Below are 22273 nucleotides of genomic sequence, written 5' to 3' on the forward strand. Positions count from 1 at the left end.
CGTCAGAATTACCCTATAATAATGATTGAATATTTATTGATAAAAATCGTACTTTTGAGTCTTGAAACCATTACTGGAACCTAATTATTTATTGATAAATTCGTTATTGGATTAATGATTAAATGAACATGAATTATGATTCATTCTGATTCATAATGGGTTTATAAATCACATAAAATCAGCACTATAATAGGCATGATGTGCTCCACATGTCCAGTTTGATGTTTATTCAGAATTACCAAGTTTATAAATAAATTAATTAGTGAAAAAAAAAAAAAAAAACACAATTAGTAGCATAATGTTTCCATTTATAGTATAAGAAACTCCTTTATAATTATATTATATTTCAAAGTAAAGTGTTGGCTTGTTTAAAAATGCTCTACTATGCTTTCGCAATGGTGTACTAGCTACTGCCAATAAATCTGAACTAGAAAAAAACTGAATAAATGCCTGCTTTTTTTTTCTTTCTTTCTTTTTTTTTTTTAACCACCTGACAAGTCCTGGGTCACCTGATCACTCTTTGCTCTGATTGGTGTGAGCTATTTACAAGCGTTCTTCCATTGGACAGCTGTGCCGTCCATAACGCCAGTCATCGGGCTGAGGGCGGGGCTTGTAGTAATACTAGCCGGTGCAAACCTCCTTTCTTTCCATTCGAGCTGTCAATCAAATGACTGTTTTCAGTGTTTCGTGTAGAAGATTGGAAATAGAGTAAACAAGTAGAATGGCACGAAACGGTTGTTATGAAAATGGGCGGGGACTATCTGGGTGTAAATAATATTTGTCTTGTTTTATTTCTTCCCTGTGTATCTTAAATTCACTGCCTGTTAAGGATTTTCATTATCATTATTTATGTGTAAACTGTGAATACCGCTGCTGACGCGGACAGCGCTGTCACACGATATCTGTTACTTTTCTCAGCGCGGCTACGATTGGACCAATCAGAGTCGTTTGTGATTACTAAGTGGTTATTTTTAAAAATCATTTTACAGTTAAAGCGAAGCTTAAATTTTAATATGCACGGCACCAATAAATCCTTACGAAGAACTTATATAAAAGATTACACTTTTAAGTTTTTATATATTTGCATTAAAACAAGAACCGTCTCAAGATTTGTATGTTCGTTGAATAAGGCGATAGCGGTTTTGGGGCCACGAAGCGCCCCCTGCAGGAATAACGACTCCTCAACAATCTCCAGCTGGAAATATCTGCAGTCTGGAAAAGAGAAGGAGGAGTGGATGAAAGGAGGAGGAGTGGAGGAGAGGAAAAAACCAAAACACTCAGCGCTGTTCGCCATGTTGTGTTCAGGACACATGAGAGAATATATGGACGCGTCCGAGGGTTTATTCCAGCGGATCCACAGCGTTTAAACACACACAAATGGAGCTGATTTCATCAGATCTGATCTGGGATCATTCGGACGAAAAACGCGTTTCAGAGGCGCGTTAGGATTTTACGGAGGATTCCGACGCTATAAAACACTGTTTATTTGAATTGTTTTAGTTGCTGTTTCGGATCTTAGTACATTTAAACCCTGAGCTGGATTTATATCCGTGCGTTCTGGATTGAAGATCATGCCTCTGATTATATAAATCAGATTTATTCAAAGCATTTTTAAAAAGAACCAGAAGATCATATCGGGATGTTTTTGAACTCGACTGAACCATGAATAGGAATTTTCTCCATGCATATGGCCATGAACTCAAAATGATCGCTGTTTCTATATCGATACCGATCAATATTAGTGCATAAGTTTCAGGACAGGCTGCTGTCACTTTCTAATGCAGTATGATTGTATTAATGTTTGATATTTCATCTATGCAAACAGAAACGCACGCTCTGACCTCCAGGCTGAGGATTTGTGAAATCTCTCAAACACTAAACCTCTCTTACAGACTTACTCATTGATCCGGACCTGTTTGCTCACAAATAAATGCTTTTGGCAATATTAAAACATTAATTTTAGAGGGAGCGGATTATCAGCTTGGGTGTTGCTGGGATTTATTGCAGTACAAGAATCTGCACTGAAAATGAGGACAGACACCAAACTGGCCTTGGCCATATTCCTCGTCTCCTGTTCATCAGGTGGGTAGAGGTTTCTGCATTATATCCAGTCTGATTTTACGTCATAAACCACGGCCTGTTGACCCCAGCATTGGTCATGGATTGTGAGGAACTCAGGCTGTATCGGATTAATTTAAAGCTTTTGCCAGAGACACAAGGAGCTGCTTGTTACAGCCGTGTGTTGACGTGCGTTACATGTTACAGGATTGTAACTGATGTGGAAACATTTTTATTTTAAGGTGCCCTGGCTTGTTACACATGTTACATGTACTTACTATTATAATAGCAATAAATTATGCAGAATTACATGCAAGTAACCCAAACCCTAACTATATAGTAAATGCATGTAGTTAGTTAATATTGCTCAGTACTTAAATGTATAATTACACTGTAACAAGGGCACCTTAAAATAAAGTGTAACCGCTGATGTTTGTCAGGTGTTGCACTGAAGGGTTCTGCTCATAATAACTGAGGTCCAGTATGAATGTGCAGAACAAAGGCCTCAGTATATGCTATAAACCTGACCATATGATTTTTAGTTTTTCTGGTTACTCAATAATTATTTTTATATATTCAGTAGGAATTTGAACAAGGTTTGAGAATGTTGTAAAGAAGTGGTACTTCTATTCAAAAGGTTTTTTTATTTATTGTTTTTGGACGGTTTTTTATACTTAAAGTCTGCATTTATTTGACCAAAAATACTGTAAAAAACAGCAAAATTGTGAAATATTATTACAATCTAAAATAACCGTTTTCTATGTGAATCTATGTTAAAATATAATTTATCCTTGTAATGCAAAGCTGATTTTTTTTAGGCAGTCTTCAGTGTCACATAATTCTTCAGAAATCATAATAATATGCTGATTTGCTGCTCAAGAAACATTCCTGATTATTATCAATGCTGAAAACAGTTGTGCTGCCAAATATTTTTTTGGAAACCTTGATACGTTTTATTTTTCAGGATTCACAGACGAATAGAAAGTTTGAAAGAACATCATTTATTTGAAAGAAATCGTTTATAGCGTTGTCTATTTCATTCTTTCTTGCTGAATAAGTTTTAATTTTCTAAAAAAATACTGACCTCCATCCCAAACGTTTAAACAGTGCTGTGTGCCTTGTGCATGCTCATGTAAACGTGCTGTAGTAATTGAAATGCATTAGTCCTATAGTGCATGAAGAATCTGCATGGCATTGACATTTGACATCCGATGAATGAACAGTTCTCTTATGGTGGATTTGTACATTTAAAGGTGCAGAGTTTTCATACATTGCTTTCTGTAATCATGTAATAATAATTAATTATTTTAGGTGCCAGACATTTCTAATGATCTACTCAAATCAATCCTCTAAGTGATGTTTTCACTCTTGTCTTGTTATTAGCTTTGAACACTTATTTATTCTGAACGTCTTTCTTTTTTTCCTCCAAATAACACATTGTAATTTTATGGCTGGATTGTTGGAATCTTGATTGTAATTGGCTTTTTTTTTTTTTAACTAAGTGGGAGGAGCTTTTCTTGTGATCAGCTCATCCACCCACATCTAAAACACTTCAGGCCAAACTCTGGAGAGCTTTAGTGTTTGCTGTTGTGTATGTATAGAGACAGATAGATAGATAAAGAGTCTAGACAATGAGAAGAACACAGTTTGGTGCAGATGAGGGCAGTAGCGTGGTCTCATCGGTCTGGATTTGATCAGATGCTCACTCAGATTAGCCACTATACCGGTCTTTTTAAAGAACGCTTCACTGCTCAAGGTTACAGAGTCTGACGCCAGAATAACACTAATGCCATTAAAGACCAGTATGCTTTGTCTATCTGACGTGCTGCATTAGAGAGTTTCACCAATGTGTGCATATAACTTGACAAATTCCCTTTTTCGTGTGTCATTTTTTAATACAATCAGTGTAGATATGTGTTTTTCAGTAGCTGAAACTGATAGAGATATTACTGGTATATATTTCTAAATGGTCTATAATTAGTACAAATGACATCACAGTCATTATAATTAATTCATTTGTAGATTGCCTTTCTGGCACTTTACTCAGTTTGTTTATGCAGCCTGACAAGGGAAACCTGTCTGAAAACAGTAATTTGGTAACTCTTGTGACATGCAGAAGTTATCTGAAGCATCAGAAGTGACAGGTGAAGGTGTTTACTAAACTCCAGCCTCTCTCTCTATCTCTCGATCTCTCTATCTCTCTCTCTCTCCTCGCTTAACCAGTCCTGAAGTAGGCCAAAGGTCCGCAGCAGCCCTCATCCTCTTTAGTATAAGCCTGTAGGGCTCACGCAGACTTATGCCAAGGTTACAGCCGTGAGCAAATCCCTGCACCAGCAAACCTCACGCACCGGCTCTAAGAGCAGGTCACCGCTGATCAAAGTCACTCCAGCATCCCAAGATGATGCACGAATCACACGTGTCCTGCTCATTTACTTTGGACAAAAAAAAAAAAAAAATTAAGAGATATACAGTTTTTAAGCCTAGTCTTAAAATTTGAAAACGTTAACCATATTTTAGAACATTTTTTTTTTTTTTTATTGTGACAGAATTTCTTTCTTTTTTTTTTTTTCTTTTATAAGAATTTTAATTTTTGTAAATCTCACTTCTGTACAGTAAAATTATATATTTATTACAATCAGCATAAATAAAGGCATTTTAAGTAGTTTTAAATAGATAATACATCACATTACTATATATATATATATATATATATATATATATATATACTTGTTATGCACATCATTCCACCACACGTTTTCTCTTCGTTCTTATTTATTTGATTTTGATAGTTCAGCAAAAAAAAAAAAAATGTATTTCAAATTAAAATACAAATTATACAAAACAAAATTCATTCAACAAGGGGATTTTCCACAAACAAAACGTATGAAGCTGTCAAAAATTGTGTCTTGACCCACTTCTCCCAGCGTATAGCTGTCCAATTCATTACCACGCCATGACGTTTACAAATTACACAAACTTTTCATAATTAACAGATTGAACTGAAGCAAAACACAAACAAATAATATTTAAACATAAATATAACACACACACAAAAAAAAATGGCTACAACAATAATAAGATATTGCTTTAAAAATGAATTCTGAAAATGACATGATTTCATTCATGAAAATTCAGCACATTTTCCTGTAATACTGTACAAAATGCTATTATTTATTATTACAGTCAGCATAAATGAAATGCCATTAAAACGATAATGTTTTCACATTGCATTCATGAGGCTTTGGCAGTAAATGTGCTTGAAATTCACTCTCTTCGTTGTCATGCGGTGATGATGTTTAACAGATTGTTGATGAGGAGGAACAACAGTGTCTTTTATCCTCTGTCTGTGCTTCAGTGCTAGTTGTTTCTGTGAGTGTAGAGGCTCATCTGCAGCTCCAGATGGGCAGCCGTCTCTCCGCCGATCTCACAGCATGTGGGTGGCGTTGGTGGTTGTGTTTGAGACAGATGTGCCTCTCCGTCCAGCCGCTCTGGCTCCAGCGCGTCCGGAGCAGGAAGGCCAAACTCTGGGAACGCTCCTCTGGCAGACGGAGGACTCACAGACTCTGAAAGCATTTCATTTGATGAATCTGCAGAGAAACTGGAGAAGACAGACAGACTGAGAGAGAGAGAGAAGCTCACAAGTGTGTGTGTGTGTGTTAGAGAGAAACTGTGAAGTGTTCGAATGGACTGAAACCCAGAGCAAACAGTAAAATATGATGCTGATCGAGAGTCATGCTGGTTTGTGAATGTAAATATGGGGGCAGTAAACCAGAAGTCTTAAAAGTGTCACATTCTAAGTTCACTTACGATATCAGTCAAGGTTTCTTGCCCTGAAAAGAGTCGTAAATTCATTTTTAATGGCCTTTTTCCATCCTGACCCTTACAATAGAGCTGTTCAGTCATGACGTCAGTTTGTCAGCAAACCCAGAAGACTAATTCAGCACGGCTTTCCTCAGGAATTTCCTCGGGATCTTTAGAATTGCAGAATTCTATTTCTAAAAGAGTAAAATGAGGTCTGCGATTAACATCACTTTTTGTTCTACATTGCAAACTACACACATTAATACCTCAGTTGTGAGATATGAAACCATTGTGTGCTTTAAAAATGAAAGTTTTGCGTAAGCACTACATCAGTTGTCTGATTTGTGAAGTATGTAAACTTGAACTTTTTTTGTAAGCAGCTTTCATTTTCTAAAGCAGTGTTGTAACCTTTGTTACAGAATAATTATTTTGTTTTCTGAATAGAAGTACATCTGAGAATGTTGTTTAAATTTATGCCTCGTCACATCCTCCTGTCGCAGTTTTTTTCCTTTCATTCTGAAGTAAACGAGTTTTCTATGACCTCCGTGTAAGCGTCTCGATTCCTCCTAACAAGCAGGCAATAATTTCAAAATTCATATTTAAGGTATAATAATTTGTTTCTTCAAATAATCACAGATCTTATTTCATAAAACCTTAACAGTGTTATTTTTATTTTAGTATAATTGAAATACCATTATATTTTTATTAATATTTAGAATAATGTTTTTTTTTTTTTCGTTTTGTTTTTTTTAATTTTAGTTTCAGTATTTTTATTTGTTTGTTTGTATCTTATATATATATATATATATGTCTATATAGTTGTTAATGATTTTTTTTTTTTTTTTTTACAATTAAATTTAAATTAATTTAAAAAGAGAAATGTTGGACTAGCAACTTAAAATTTTAAGGCAACCAGCTTCAGCAGATTTTTGAGTTTGCTCAACTTGTCGTTTTAAGTTTATACAATGAAAATTTGAGAATCTCCCACAAAAAAGTTGAGCAAACTCAAAAATCTGCTGAAGCTGGTTGGCTCAACTTTTTATTTTTTTATTATTATTTTTTTTTTTTAACAGTGTAGCTGAAATAGTTATTTTTTATTTTATTTTATTGTTTGTATATTTTATTCCAGTAAATGTGTATTTTATTTTAAGTAATATATATATATATATATATATATATATATATACTTCTATTTCAAAAGAGCAATGAAACTTCTCTTCTTCACAGTTTATTCTACAAGATGTTTTCAGCAGATGTGAGACACGGAGAATCAGAGACTTGTTTTGATCTTACTGTATGTCTGTTAAACAAATTCAAACGCAAAATGTAGAAATAACCTCAAGGGTGCACTTACTTTTTCTTTTGCCCAAATAAAGTTCAGAGTTTATATGCGCTGCGTGTCTTGGAAAGCTTCCTGTTTTGTGAGCTAATCTAGTTTATGCTTTTAACGTGGCATTGCGAGCTATTACTGACTTGTATGACAAATTTCCTGGAAGTTCCTCATTTGTAAGTCACTGTGAATAAAAGCATCTGCTAAATGTTAAGATAGCGTTCGCCAAGTGGGGTTGAGCAGGGTGTTTGTGAGATTGTGATAGAAATGCTAATGCTGACTTATTTAAACATTTAAACAAATATTAATTAGTCATAGTCGGTTAGCTAGATATTTGTGCATTTGCTTATTAGATTAAATGTAGATGTTTCCAATGTTATGTAGATATTAGATAGATGTTTCAGTTTGGCCTTTTTTAACGAAGCAAAACAAAGCTCTTAAAATATGATTATGACCAAAATTATCGTCTCTAATCAGGCTCGTTTCTGACCATTGAACTACAAATGGCCCTGTTCCCACTTATACTGTCTAAAAGTAAAATAAGTCAAATAAAATAAAGTAAAAAAAACAATTTAAGATTGCTATACCCCTTATAGAAAAAGTATTTATATAAAAAAGGCAAAAGCTCAATTTAAATGTGAAACTGTGGTCTTGCTTCGATTATATTGCTTAATTGTATTTGGAAAGCGTATCGATATTTAACATTTTAGAGGGTATTTGAGTCATTAAGATTAAAGGAGTTCGGCTGAGACGTTTATCTCAGCATAACACACTTACGAGACAGTTTTGCATGAGTTTAGTTTGTTTGATTGCGGAGGCGCCTCATTAGATCTGCTGCTCTCTGTAGATGATCAAGTGTTGCTCTGTACTGTTTTGCTCTCATTTGTATCCTCAGTTATTCCCGGGTTGTGAATCTGTGTGGGTTTTAGTGCTGATTGTACAGTATGCTCAGGCATTGATTTTGTGTATTGGATTTGGCTCTCTGCGAGGTTTCTGCAGTAGTTCTTGTAAATTTGAGTGCCTCCTCCTGCTCCGGCCTGTGATTTACACGTCTGTCCCAGCAGGCCTAGTGTCCGGCTTCATTAGCTCATTACTGAGAGTACGAGCGCTTCAGTCCGAGCGGATTCCAAGCTAAAGGAGCCGCTGGTATCGGCACACAGTGGCTGACACTGACGGAGACAAATGACATTCAAAGTACGAATGTAGTGTACTAATACTAATAATATCCACTTTTAGAATGCAAAAAAAAATTAAAGTTTTAAAATGTTTATGAAGAAATGTAGTATCTTTTTAAAATGTATTTAATTTATTTAAAAATTTTAATTTTTGTTTAATTTGTAAAGATATTTGCATTTTTATTTAAAAATATGAAGAAATTGTTTATCTTTTTAAAATGATTTTAACTTTTTATATTTTAATTTTACATTTATATTATTTATTTTATATATATTATTTTTATTTATTCAATTCGGGCAATATTTACATAAAATATTCAAAATTTTATTTTAATTGTTAATTAAAAATGTTTGTTATATATGTAAATAATAGTGTATCTTGTGTGTTTCCACCTGTGTCTGTTCCTGTTACTTGTTTCTGCTGACGGTGTTTGATTGATTCCTGTTGGCAGTTTATGGCTAAAGAACTGCATTGTGGGTAAATTTGAGCAGATTAGGTGGTAAAAAAGGCGCACGTGCTGCCTACAAAACACACATATATTGACTTCCCTTTATTTAAAAAAAAAAAAAGCTCTTTTATGAGGAAGTGCTCTGTGATGGCTCATGCATGTCAATTGAAGTTCCGATTTTTATTAAATACGGAAAGTGATCAAACAGGAATTTTATTTCAAGAAAAACAGATGATGTTAAATGATTCAGGATCATTTGACTGATGTTCATTGATATCATTCAGTGATTAATTATAGATCAGTTTACAGCACAAACTTGATTCTGGTGTAGTCTTGAGGCTTCTGTGAGTTTAAAATCTAGTTCTGGAGTTTGTTGATGTAGCTGATAGATTTTGAGGTTTTGATCTGATGAAAAAGAAAGAGAATAAAAGATGCTAAATGAAACAAAGTCTTTTAAGAAAACTGTCAGAAAGCTCATAGTTTATTTCTTTGAAGGATTGTCTATTTTTGACATTACGCAATTCATCTGAAGTCTAATACTTAAAAGTGTATATATATATATATATATATATATATAAACTTAGAAATGGCATGAAACTACTGTACATGAAATATTTGTAGCCTACCTGATGAAAATCATGATGTTAAACTCAGTTACACTGAATAAACAATGATTGTTAAAGTGTGTTTACATAGTTTGAGCTCATGATGATATTTCTGTGGTCAGAAATGCAGGGGTTTCTGGGTATTTTATTGCAGCAGGTCTGTCTTAATGTAATTATCTTTGCACTTGACTTTAATGATTTATTGTAGACCACACAGTGTGTAATTACTGCTTTTAGTTGGTGAGTGAGTGGTTGAGCGTCATCGCCCTCTGTTGGTAATAGTGTGTGTGTGTGTGTACTTGTTTTTCTATTCAGGTGGGGACTTAAACCTGAATACACACAGACTCATGGGGACTCGTGTCACGGGTAAACAAGCTAATAAATCACACAGAATGAAGTTTTTTGAAAATCTAAAAATGCCTGTAGTTTGCTGTAAGGAGTAGTTTAGGTGTAGGACAATAGAATATACGGTCTGTACAGTAGAAAAAGCATTACGCCTATGGAGAGTCCCCACAAGGATAGCAAACCAGACGTGTGTGTGTGTGTGTGTGTGTGTGTGTGTGTGTGTGTGTGATTAGTATTTTTTTAAATACTCCGTTTAATATGCAGAGACAGCTATAAGGCATTGTTCTTGTGCGGTAATGCAGATGATTTAATGTTCATGTTCAGATTTCAAAAAGAAACATTAAAGGGATTGATAAAAGCTTTGCATTGACTTCAGTGGAATATGTCAGGCTGATGATTTTATCTTAATTGAGGTGATTAAGAGAAGATATACTACTCTTAATGAGAAGGCAGACACATGTTGAGACATCAGAAGGTTCCTCAGGCACAGACACACCATTCAGAAACTCACACGTGGCTCCAGAAGAATGAAAGTGACATTTAGAAAAGAAATGATGCAGCGCAGAAATATTTCCACTGGCTAAAACTGAACAAGCTTGATAACATTGTGTGAGATCAGTGCCTGTCGGCCTTTTAATCCCGTGATTTATGAAAGTAAGTTGACTATTACTCTGAAAGCTCATAATTATTTCATAATCATGCGTCTCTGCCCTACAGCCCAATGAAGGCTTTTCATGTTTGTGTCTCGGCGACGCTTGCGTGGAATTCGGTGAATGTTCAGTGGGCTGAAGTGAATGGAAATCTGTTCAGCGTGTTGAATTATTGAGAGAGGTCAAAGACGTCTGTCAGCAGAAATGTCCGATTGCTCCACGCCTTTCTAGCATTCCTTCCCTTCAATGAGCTGTTGTGGATGAAATACAAGCCCTTCCCTGACACACACACACACACACACACACACACACACTCAGGCATTCCTGCACATACTACTGTTCAGAAGTTTGGAGTCAGTAAGATTCATACGCAACTTAATACTTATATTCATCAAGGATGCATTAAATTGATCAAAAGTGACAGTAAAGACATTTAATATTAAAAGATTTCTATTTCAAATAAATGCTGATCTTCTGAACTTTCTATTCATCTGTGAATCCTGAAAAATAAAATGTTTCACAGTTTCGACACAAATCTGAAGCAGCACAACTGTTTTCAACATTGATAATAATCAGAAATGTTTCTTGAGCAGCAAATCAGCATATTATTATGATTTCTGAAGATCATGTGACACTGAAGACTGGAGTAATGATGCTGAAAATACAGCTGCGCATCACAGAAATAAATTACAGTTTACAGTATATTCACATAGAAAACAGATGTTTGAAATTGTAATAATGTTTCAAAATGTTACTGTTTTTACTGTATTTTTGATCAAACAAATGAAGCCTTGGTGAGCAGACTTTTCATCATGAAAGATTTTATTAGTTCTTAAATCAATACTGCTTTGGGGAAGTGGAGTAGAAGCAAAATTTCATTTAGAAATCACTAGTAAATTTTACAAATAATTACACAGAAATTACAAAAGACACACTGAATTAAGGTGGCCATATGTGCCATTTATATGGCAAACAGCCAAAACCTGGATATTTTAGGCAATATAGAAAACCTTGGCAAGGACGTGGCCCGTATGGTCACCTATACACTGAATTAACGTTAAGCTTCACAACTTCGAAAGGTCATTTTTTACGGTGTACTGTACTTTTGAGATTTGATATGCATTGAGGTTTTAAACAACTTCTGCTATGTGGATTAAGTAGACGAATAGACAGTGTCTGAAGTCTCTTTCTTTGTGCTTCAGGTGCGATTCTCGGCCGCTCGGAGACGCAGGAGTGTGCGTTTTATAATGTGAGCTGGGAGAAGGACGGGACGAACCAGAGCGGAATCGAATCATGCTACGGAGAGAAAGACAAGCGACGACACTGTTTCTCCACCTGGAAGAACCGCTCAGGAGCCATCGAGATGGTCAAGCAGGGCTGCTGGCTGGACGACGTCAACTGCTACGACAGGTACGGTCAGATGTGTGTTTGGATGCCTCGTGTGTGTTTTGTAGTGAACAGATGATGACACGTGTTATCTGTGTGTGTGTGTAGCAGCGAGTGTGTGGAGCGTAAGGAGAATCCCGACGTCTTCTTCTGCTGCTGCGAGGGAAACATGTGCAACGAGAAGTTTCACTACAGTCCAGAGATGATTCAGAGTGAGTAACACACACTACACCTCAGACACAAACACACTCAGATATTCAGTGTGAGACTGCTGGGACTGGAACTAAAATAAGATAAGCACGTTTCTCTGGACAAAAAAGCAGCTGCTCAGCAGGAACAGAGCATTAGTTCAGAAGAACAGGACACAGTGTTCTCCGTAACACCGAGTGAAGATATCTGGATAGTGTGCACACTTCAAGACTGATTTCAGAGACTAGCACCAGTGAAACGTGTCTCACGACTGTGACACTACCAAAGTGTTAAAAAATGATCAGATACAGGATCTAAAATATACACTTTCACTTATATATTCATGTAGATTTTAATCTAAAATAATCACTGCTTGTCACTTTAAGAAGCACAAAAATTGTGATGGCACACATTTCTTTTAATTTATCTGAAATCAAGCCAAAAAATACAGAAAAAAGCAGTAAAATTGTGAAATATTATTGCAATTTAAAATAGCTGGATTCTATCTGAATATCTGTTAAACTGTAATTTATTTCTGTGATGCGCAGCTGAATTTTCAGCATCATTACTCCAGTCTTCAGTGTCACATGATCCTTCAGAATTCATTCTAATTTGCTGATTTGCTGCTCAAGAAACATTATTATCAATGTTGAAAACAGTTGTGCTGCAGAATATTTTTTTTGTAAAACCCATGATGCAGTTTATTTTTCAGGATACACAAATGAATAGAAAGTTCAAAAGAACAGCATTGATTTGAAATAGAAATGTTTTGTGACATTATAAATATCTTTACTGTCAGTTTTGATCGATTTAATGAGTCCCTGCGCAATGAAAGTATTAATTTCTTTCAAAAAAAAAAGAAAGAAACAAATTTTTGATCATTTTTTGTTAACTACTCTCTCTCTCTCTCTCTCTCTCTCTCTCTCCAGCCACGTCTAACCCCGTTCCTCCAAAGCCGGACTTGTTTCCCACGTTGCTCTACTCTCTGGTTCCCATCATGGCTGTTGCTGTGATTCTGGTCATCTCGTTCTGGATGTACCGTCATCTGAAGCTGTCGTACCCGCCGCTGCTCGTGCCGTCACAGGTACTGTACCTCATCACAATATCATCTTCATATTCAGGAGACATATCTGGAGGTGTTTTTTGGAGAACAGTAGCGTTTGGGAATCTTTCACATAACAGTGCAGTTATTAATGTGTATCCATGTGTTTTTGTGCTACTCGTTCATAATAACAACAATCAATGAATCTGCCATTGGGTGGCAAATGTTTCACTGCGAAGTGATTTTCTCACTGTATTTTTTGTCTTGTTTTCCAGAGCAGTTTATGACAAATATCTGCCAGCGGGGTCAGAAAAATAAACTTACTTCAAAACAGAGTTTATTTTTCTGGCCCTTTTCGCAGATATGAAAAAACAGTCTTAATATCTTATCATCTTGCATCTCAAGTTAGTGTTATATATATATATATATATAATTAATTAATTAATATAATTAATTTTATTTTGTTTTATTTTAATTTTACTAAAAAGTTTTAGTAATTTTGTTTTGTGTTTTTGTCATTTTTAAGATTTTTTTTAATGTGTCCTATATATATAGAATATATATAGAAGTTTTAGTTTTTCATTTTAGTTTATTAAGTTTTAGTTATTTTAGTGCTTCAACTTTATATGAAAATGAGAAATGTTGCCTTGGCAACCAGTTAAAATAAAAAAAAAGTTCATGTTTAAGCAATAAAGATGTTTTTATAGTTTTAGTTTTAACCTTGTCTCAGGTAATCTTGTTTTGAGAAAGTTTTGTACTGGAAAACAAGACAAAATTACAAAATAAGGAAATATTTTTCACAATGTTTCACCAGCTTGTTTCTACCCACATTTTCTTATTCCAGAGGGATTGATCGAGCAACATTCAAATCTCAGATTTTTATGATTTTTTGTCTTGAGACATTTATACACCAGAAAGAATAAATCTGTTAATTTGAAGGATTTGTACCATCCTAGAAATCTCTATAAAATAATTTTTGTGTTGTGTTGTGTCAAAGCATTGTGATTGGTCCATCTTGACCAGCGCTGAGATTTGATTGGTTGTAACGTACCATTTCCACGTCAGTGTCTCACTGTGGCACATGAGAATCCATCATAAGTTCTCACAGACACACATCAGTGTTCAGATCTCGTTCTTCCTCACATCGCAGCGCTTGTGTGCTAGAAACAGTAAAACCCCTCTGTTCCTCTCTTGCTAGCACGCCTTTCATATCATGATAGAGGTAAGAGCTTCATTCACTCTCACTTCTCCCATCATGCCCTGCTGTGCGTTAGTTCTCATCCCGTCATGAGTTTGTGACGCGGTCGCTGTGGTCTGCATATGGGCTCTTTATTTCTTTCTGCATGGATTAATGTTTGCGTTCTCCTGCATCAGACGCTGTGCGTGTGTGTTTGTGTTGATGTGTGTGAGTGAATCATGTGTTCAGTGGTTGTGTTTGTGTCTGTAGGACCCGGGTCTGACGCCTCCGTCGCCGTTGTTGGGTCAGAAGCCGCTGCAGCTGCTGGAGCTGAAGGCTCGCGGACGCTTCGGCTGCGTCTGGAAAGCTCAGCTGCTCAACGAACACGTGGCTGTCAAAATCTTCCCTGTGCAGGTATCTGACACGTTTCATCTCATTACTGTTTGTGCATTTTTGCCTCTTCAGCCTCAGCATAAAAGACCAATGCATACAGGTGCGTCTCAATAAATTAGAATGTCGTGGAAAAGTTCATTCAACACAAATTGTGAAACTCATGTATTAAATCAATTCAATGCACACAGACTGAAGTAGTTTAAGTCTTTGATTCTTTTAATTGTGATGATTTTGGCTCACATTTAAGTTTCATAATTTGAGTTGAATTACTGAAATAAATGAACTTTTCCATGACATTCTAATTTATTGAGATGCACCTGTATGCTGTCATAATGTAACTCAGAACTGAGTGGTTTATTACTGTGCTCTGAATCTCTGCATTGATATTCTTCAAAAATTGTTTGTTATAAACCCCTAACCCAAAATATTAAGCTTCTGCAATTAATTTAGCTTGAAAATACACTTCATTGTACTGTAATTTAAAATGTAACAAAACTCTAAAAGCTCTAAAATGATCAAATTAATCATATTTTACACTTTTGTGTTGTTGTTGTTGTTTTTATTCCCTAGAGGTCCTCTTTTGTTAGTTATGGTTTCTTGCATCACAAAGTCATAATATAGTTTTAATGAGCATTTTCAGTTTTCATGTCTTTTACAGTTCAAAATGCTTTGTTAAAAGTTTAAATTAAAATTCACATTAAAGTGATGCAATGTTCAGCATTCAGCAGCGATAAAGTCATTGTAATATTTACATACTGAATTGCAATTGTCTTTTGCACCTATTTACATTGCAAACACTCTGGAAATGTAAATCTAGTTGCTTTTATAAAACAACAGCAACAGCAGTGATAAAACAGTGTCCAACAAATAATTAATAACAATAATCATAACAAAGCATTTATCCTTCAAGTAATACAGTTCATCAGTCTGTTTACACCTTGGCACATGAATACAGAAATCAACCGATGTGTCAAAATGTATTTGGACACTTAAGTCAAACTTAGATTTTTGGATGTTTTACAAGAAAATACAACTGAAGGCTTTCTACTTCAAAATTTCATGTTTGAAAAAAAAAAAGAAGAAAGAAATCTACTGATGTGCATCACAATTGTTTGTAAATGTGCTGTGTTACAAAGACTTTGAATGTTGTTAATTTTACATGTTTGTCTGTGATCTCTCTCAGAATAAACAGTCATGGCAGAGTGAATATGAGATTTATAGTTTGAGCGGAATGAAACATGAAAATATCCTTCACTTCATCGGAGCGGAAAAACGAGGAAATGGAGTCGATATCGAGCTCTGGCTCATCACAGCTTACCATGAGAAGGTATAAACACACACACACACACACACACACACACACACACACACCTGTGTACAGAAGTGATTGTCATCGGCTTTATTCAGAATACTGCATACAGTTCACTACAGTTAATGTAAAATCCTGAATTTTACAAAATATGTCATATGCAGCATTAAACGTTTGAAACAGTATTATGGTACATTATTGTCACATGACCTCGCTGTGTCACATGTTTGAAATCATCTGCATGTGTGTTTGTACTCAGGGCTCGCTGACAGACTTCCTGAAGGCGAATGTTGTGTCGTGGAATGAGCTGTGTCTGATAGCGCAGACGTTTGTGCGCGGATTGGCATATTTACACGAGGACATTCCCAACCTGAAGGACGGACACAAGCCTGCCATTGCACACAGGTACCAAATGTCTTTTAGATGCCACGGACCCCCAAATTTCCTTGTGTGAGGGACCCCCATCCCAAAATTAACAGCCATCTATACAGTTTCTTGTATAAAGACCCAGTTTATACTGTAAAAAATTTATAATAAAAATGTTATAATAAAACGTGTACCGTATATATAACATATTTATTTTTACTATTTTTTTAATTAAATTTATTTGTTTATTTATATACTTATTTATTTTTTACATATTTATTTTAATCTAAAATATATATTTATTTAATTATTAATTAATTAATTATTTCATTTATTAACAAAAAAAAAAAGTATTATTTCATTTTTGTAGTGAGGGCCCCTCATCCTAAAATTTAACAGGCATCTATTTAGTTTCTTGTATAAAGATACAATTTATATGGTTTGGAAAATATTTAGTTTTAATTAAGTTACATTCTTATAAATATGTTTTTTCTACTCGTTATAGTAATGTACTTTTAGATGTATTATATACAGTCATGGCCAAAAATATTGGCACCCTTGGTAAATATGATCAAAGAAGGCTGTGAAAATTAATCTGCATTGTTAATCCTTTTGATCTTTTATTTAAAAAATTCACAAAAATCTAACCTTTCATTGGATCATAAGAATTTAAAATGGGGGGGAAATATCATTATGAAATAAATGTTTTTCTCTAATACACATTGGCCACAATCAATGGCACCCTTTTATTCAATACTTTTTGAAACCTCCATTATATACATATTCTTTTTTTTTTTTTTCACAAACCCCAATCCCTACTTTGAAACCTACTTTATTTAACCCCTCTCTCTCTCTCTCTCTCTCTCTCTCTCTCTCTCAGAGATATCAAGAGTAAGAATGTGTTGCTGAAGCGTGATTTAACCGCATGTATTGCTGACTTTGGCCTGGCACTGAAGTTTGAAGCAGGGAAATCTACAGGCGACACACATGGGCAGGTATGTTTTTTGCATGTGCTGAAAACTTCACTGACTAGTGCTTAATTGTGACTGATTTAAAATGTTATTAATTGCTGAGGTTTTATTGGTTGTGTAAAGGTGGGAACGCGGCGCTACATGGCTCCGGAGGTGCTGGAGGGAGCGATCAGTTTCCAGCGCGACGCGTTTCTGAGGATCGACATGTACGCTGTGGGTCTGGTGCTGTGGGAACTGGCCACTCGCTGCACAGCGGCCGACGGTAACAAACACTCATTCATTCGCACTCAGAGTCCACCGTCACGGGATAACCGGTGCTGATCTGCGTGTGTGTGTGTGTGTGTCTCAGGTCCCGTGGATGAGTTCTGTCTGCCGTTTGAGGAGGAGGCCGGGATTCATCCATCGCTGGAGGACATGCAGGACGTCGTTGTGCATAAGAAACTACGGCCGATATTCAGAGAACACTGGCTAAAACATACGGTACTACACACACACACACACACACACACACACACACAGACATTGACTCTGTATACTCTTTAATTCATGTTCATCATTGATTATTGAAAAGAATATTAAAGTCTTAATCTTCTGAACACACCTGAAGTAACTTTCATAGAGACACTTTTTATTATCCAATCAATGCTTTCTGTTAAGTAATAAAAAATATTTTCTATCTGACCATAGAAACCTTAAACGAACTGAATAGAACTTTAAAAGTATGAAGTTTTTACATTTTATTTATCAGTAAATGGAATCAATATAAAAGTAGTATTATTTTCATAATATTATAGCATTTATTAATATTTTGAATTAGCTTTTTTATTTTCATTTTATTTGAAAGTTTTAGTAATTTTTTGTGCTCTTGCCATTTATTAGTTTTTTCTATTTAGCTTTATTTTTATTTAAATTAAAATTAGAAATGTCTGAAATAATAAAAAAAGGTTTTTTTAAGTTGATCTAATATTTGTTTGTCAGCTTTATTTAAAATAAACAAAAAAAACGGTGTTCAATAGTTTTAGCTTTAGCTTTAACATGTTGTTAGGATAAGTAGCACTTATGAAATATGTAAGAATATTATGTATGAATATTTCAGATTCAGCATTTCTAGACGACTAACCAAATGTAAGTAAATTAGTGATTTGGTCATGCGACTTTGTACAATTGATCAAATTATTATTATTATTTTATTTTATTTTATTTTTTCAAGATGCTCTTTTGATCATTTTAAATAACTCTGGAGAACTTGATGTTCAGGTTTTGTTTATGTAGCTCCAGGAAGAGACACGGAGATATTCGCACGCCCCAAATTATTTAATCTGTATATCTGTAGGGTCTTTTTTATTTCATTTTAAAGTGAACATGAACTCAACTGACCCTATATACTCTTTAATTCATGTTCATCAGTGATATTTATTGAAAAGAAAATTAAAGTCTTCATAAGTTCTGACACATCTGAAGTAACTTTCAAATAGAGGCACTTTTTTACTATCCAATCAATGCTTAGTGTCCGGTAATACAGATTAATACAAATATTACCTGTCTGACCATAGAAACCTTAAACGAACCGATTAGAACCATATGACTATAAAAATCTAAAGTTTTTCAATTGTATTTGTCAGTAAATGGAATAAATATAAAAGTAAGACATCAGTGTTATTTTAGTATTATGTATATACTACAGTAGTCAACATTTGAAGTGGATCAAAACCTTTCATCAAAGTTGTGTGTTCTTGTCTTCGAACAACTTTGATGAACTTTCTTTGTGATTAATGTTTTGGTCATGTGACCCTTGTGCAGTTGATCAGATTTCCTTACTTTTGTTGAAGCTCAAGATGCTTGAAGATGCATGGTGTTCATGTTTTGTGAGACGCACACCACATGGACAGCTTTCAAAGGTTTTATTTATTTTTTAATCTGTATGTCTGCAGGGTCTGGCGATGCTCTATGAGACCATAGAGGAGTGCTGGGACCACGAGGCCGAGGCGCGTCTGTCCGCGGGATGCGTGGAGGAACGCATCATCTCAATGCAGCGCAACACCAACCTCATCGCCCCCGACGACATCCTCTCCGTCGTCACCATGGTTACCAACCTGGACTTCCCCCCTAAAGAATCCAGCCTATGATGCCGTTCTCTCAGCCAATCAGAATGCAGCGTGTGCGAGAAACAAACGGACTACGAATGACTCGAGCAAAACGAGCGCAGGAATAATTCAACGACTCGCACTTACACACGGAGGAACTCAAGTGATCAAACACACACGGACGTCTCTGTTTGCACCAAAACCTCTTTTATGCATAAAGGAAAGACTTTTGTGTTTTATATGAACAGCAGCTCGTACGATTTTAGTATAAAAAGGGTGAAACTCTGGACTGCGTTTGCTGTTCGTTTCTGCGAATCATAACAGTCATGCCAATACGAGACACTTCTGAATGTCTGCCGTTCAGCCGCGAATCACACACGGATTTATGAGAAATTATGCTGAAATAACCATAAACCTCCCTAAACAGGTATACCTCATTTTGATTTCTCGTGCTTTTTTCTGAACAGCTGCTACGGAGGCGAGTAGCTGTAACACACGGTAGTGTTTCTGCCTTTCTGCTTCATTTCATCGCAGCCTTCACTGCTCTTTCTAAAGGGGTCGTTTCACGAGGAATCAACGCTCGCTTCACTCAGTCACAGAAACCAGGGTCCAATATTAACGTCTGCCAACGGTGGATCAATTCGGACATTTTACCACTCATGCAACTGTTTTTTTTTGCAATGCAATTTTCCATATTAGTGACACATCATATGCAAAATGAGCCTCCATATTCATCAAACTGCACCTGACACATTGGGTTTTCGTTCATATTTATCTGTCACTGGCTTTATATGAGGAATAATCCAGCAAATCATTTTGACCCTACCCTGCAAAAATGACTCGTTCTGCACATCAACTTTCTGATGTGAGCTATCAGTGCATTAACATGTTAACAGTGATTTAGTGTTGAGAAACTTGGGCCACCGAGTCTCGAACCTATACAAGCTTGAACATTTTTAAAAGGTAATTGCAACTTTTTATCTCACAATATGGATTTATTTTTATATATTAGAATTCAGACTTTTTATTTTGCAATTCTGAGAAAAAAAGACTTGCTATAAACTGAGAATTCAACCTTATAGCTCACAATTTTTGTTTTTCTCACAATTTAGTTTTTTTGTTTGTTTGTTTCTGCCATAAATTCCAGAATAAAAAATAAAAATGGTAATTGCTACTTTTTTCCTTGCAATTACAAGTTTATGTCTCAAAATTCTGAAAAAAAAGCCTGATATTGTGAGATACAAACTTAGAATTGAAAGGAAAAAAACAATTATCAGTTTATATCTCACAGTTCTGACTTTTTTCACTCAGAATTACAAGTTTCTTTAGACTTGTGAGATATAAAATCAGCGGTAACACTTTACAATAAGGTGTAATTTGTTAACATTAGCTAATGTATTAACTAACATGAACGAACAATGCATTTATTACACTATTAATCTTTGTTCATGTTAGTTCGCAGTGCATTAACTAATGTTAACAAACACAACTTGTGATTTTAATAATGCATTAGTAAATGCTGAAATTAACATTGACTAAGATTAATAAATGCTGTAGAAGCATTGTTCATTCTTAGTTCATGTTAACTAATGAACGTTATTGCAAAGTGTTACCAAATCAGTCACAATTAGCTTTATTTTTATCCCGTGGCTGACGCAAGCTTCCAAATCAAACAGCCTGAACACCAGCAGAAATAATAAAAGTAAAGCGTGTGAAAGCTTGTGCTGTTAGAAACAAAATCTCAGATCATTTCAGTCTGATCTGAACCATTTAAGATTGATTTATGAGTCACAATCTGATGCATCTTCACAAACAGGCTGTTGTTGAAGGATGGAGCAGTTAAAAACTAGATTGAACTGACAGCATTTTACTCATTTTGCATGAAAAGACGTTGTTTGCAGAAGCAAAAATCCCTCATCTACACTGATAAAGCCCCTTTAATGACACTGTTTTCACACAATGGCATCTTTCAGGGCTGTAAATCTGTCTAACGCCACAATCTCCTTCATCTCTGTCTCTTCATGTCTTTCTGAAACACTACAGCAGTATTCAGGGACGCAGGATTCTGCTCACTTACAGCAATTATGCAACCAACACGCAGCAGCGATTGCAACTGTAGCATACCGAGTCTAAACCGCTTCTATTTATTTCATTAATAATGTGACAAACTCTCAGTACTGTGAAAACAAACGCCGGTTATTATTGCCCTGAATGTGTTACCAGACAAACCAAGTGTTGGGTGAGAAATGGATTTGTAAAAGACATTTCAGATCAATCTGTAGTTCCCCCGAACACACACATGTACAGCAAATGAATAATGTAAATATGATTGTTGGTTTTAAATTATTAGACTAGCATGATGTTGCTCTGTTCTTTTTGGTGTCACTAATCAAAAACAGTTGTTTATAAAGAAATTATACCAGAAGATTGTACTGCTGGGTGTTTTATACAACTTTTTATTGTCTTAATGTCTGCAGGCTCAAACGCACTGATTATGCATGTGATTATCTTTTTAAAAAGAAATATATAAAGACATTTTCTTTATACTCATTTTTGTTAATGTATGCTGATGAACTACTTTAAATCACCACGAAATAATTTTTTACTATTATTTGTTTTAATACATATTCTCAGGCCTGTATAAATGTTTATTCCACACAAAAAGGGCATCGAAAATTGTGTATACCATTTCCTAAAAAACAGCTTTGTTTAAATTAATAATTTAAATTAATACACATTTAAAATAAAAGTATTCTTGAGGTAAGATTAAAATAAACTAAAAGTTAGCTTGTTAATAGATGCTACATTTGGATTTTTTTTTTACTTAATTGCATTATTTAATAAAAACCAACCTGTGATGCAGACTTTATGATGACTGAAATTGTGGAAAGGTCTCCTGATAAAACGGATTACTCAAAACGTAATATCAATGACAAAAAATAC

At 35.1% G+C, this 22273-nt stretch overlaps 1 protein-coding gene across 1 annotated transcript; it reads left to right on the forward strand.

The window, feature by feature from the left end:
• The first annotated feature begins 1247 nt into the window (after window positions 1–1247).
• On the forward strand, window positions 1248–21755 carry acvr2ab (activin A receptor type 2Ab). Its single transcript, XM_058779595.1, has 11 exons — window positions 1248–2082; window positions 11616–11823; window positions 11908–12011; window positions 12918–13072; window positions 14478–14621; window positions 15784–15927; window positions 16169–16314; window positions 17156–17270; window positions 17370–17508; window positions 17596–17726; window positions 19178–21755. The coding sequence occupies exons 1-11, from the start codon at window positions 2028–2030 to the stop codon at window positions 19370–19372; spliced, it is 1536 nt and encodes a 511-aa protein (XP_058635578.1). The 5' UTR covers window positions 1248–2027; the 3' UTR covers window positions 19373–21755.
• The last annotated feature ends 518 nt before the right edge of the window (window positions 21756–22273 follow it).

The sequence above is a fragment of the Onychostoma macrolepis genome, chromosome 06 (assembly GCF_012432095.1).
Source record: "Onychostoma macrolepis isolate SWU-2019 chromosome 06, ASM1243209v1, whole genome shotgun sequence".
Classification (NCBI taxonomy): domain Eukaryota; kingdom Metazoa; phylum Chordata; class Actinopteri; order Cypriniformes; family Cyprinidae; genus Onychostoma; species Onychostoma macrolepis.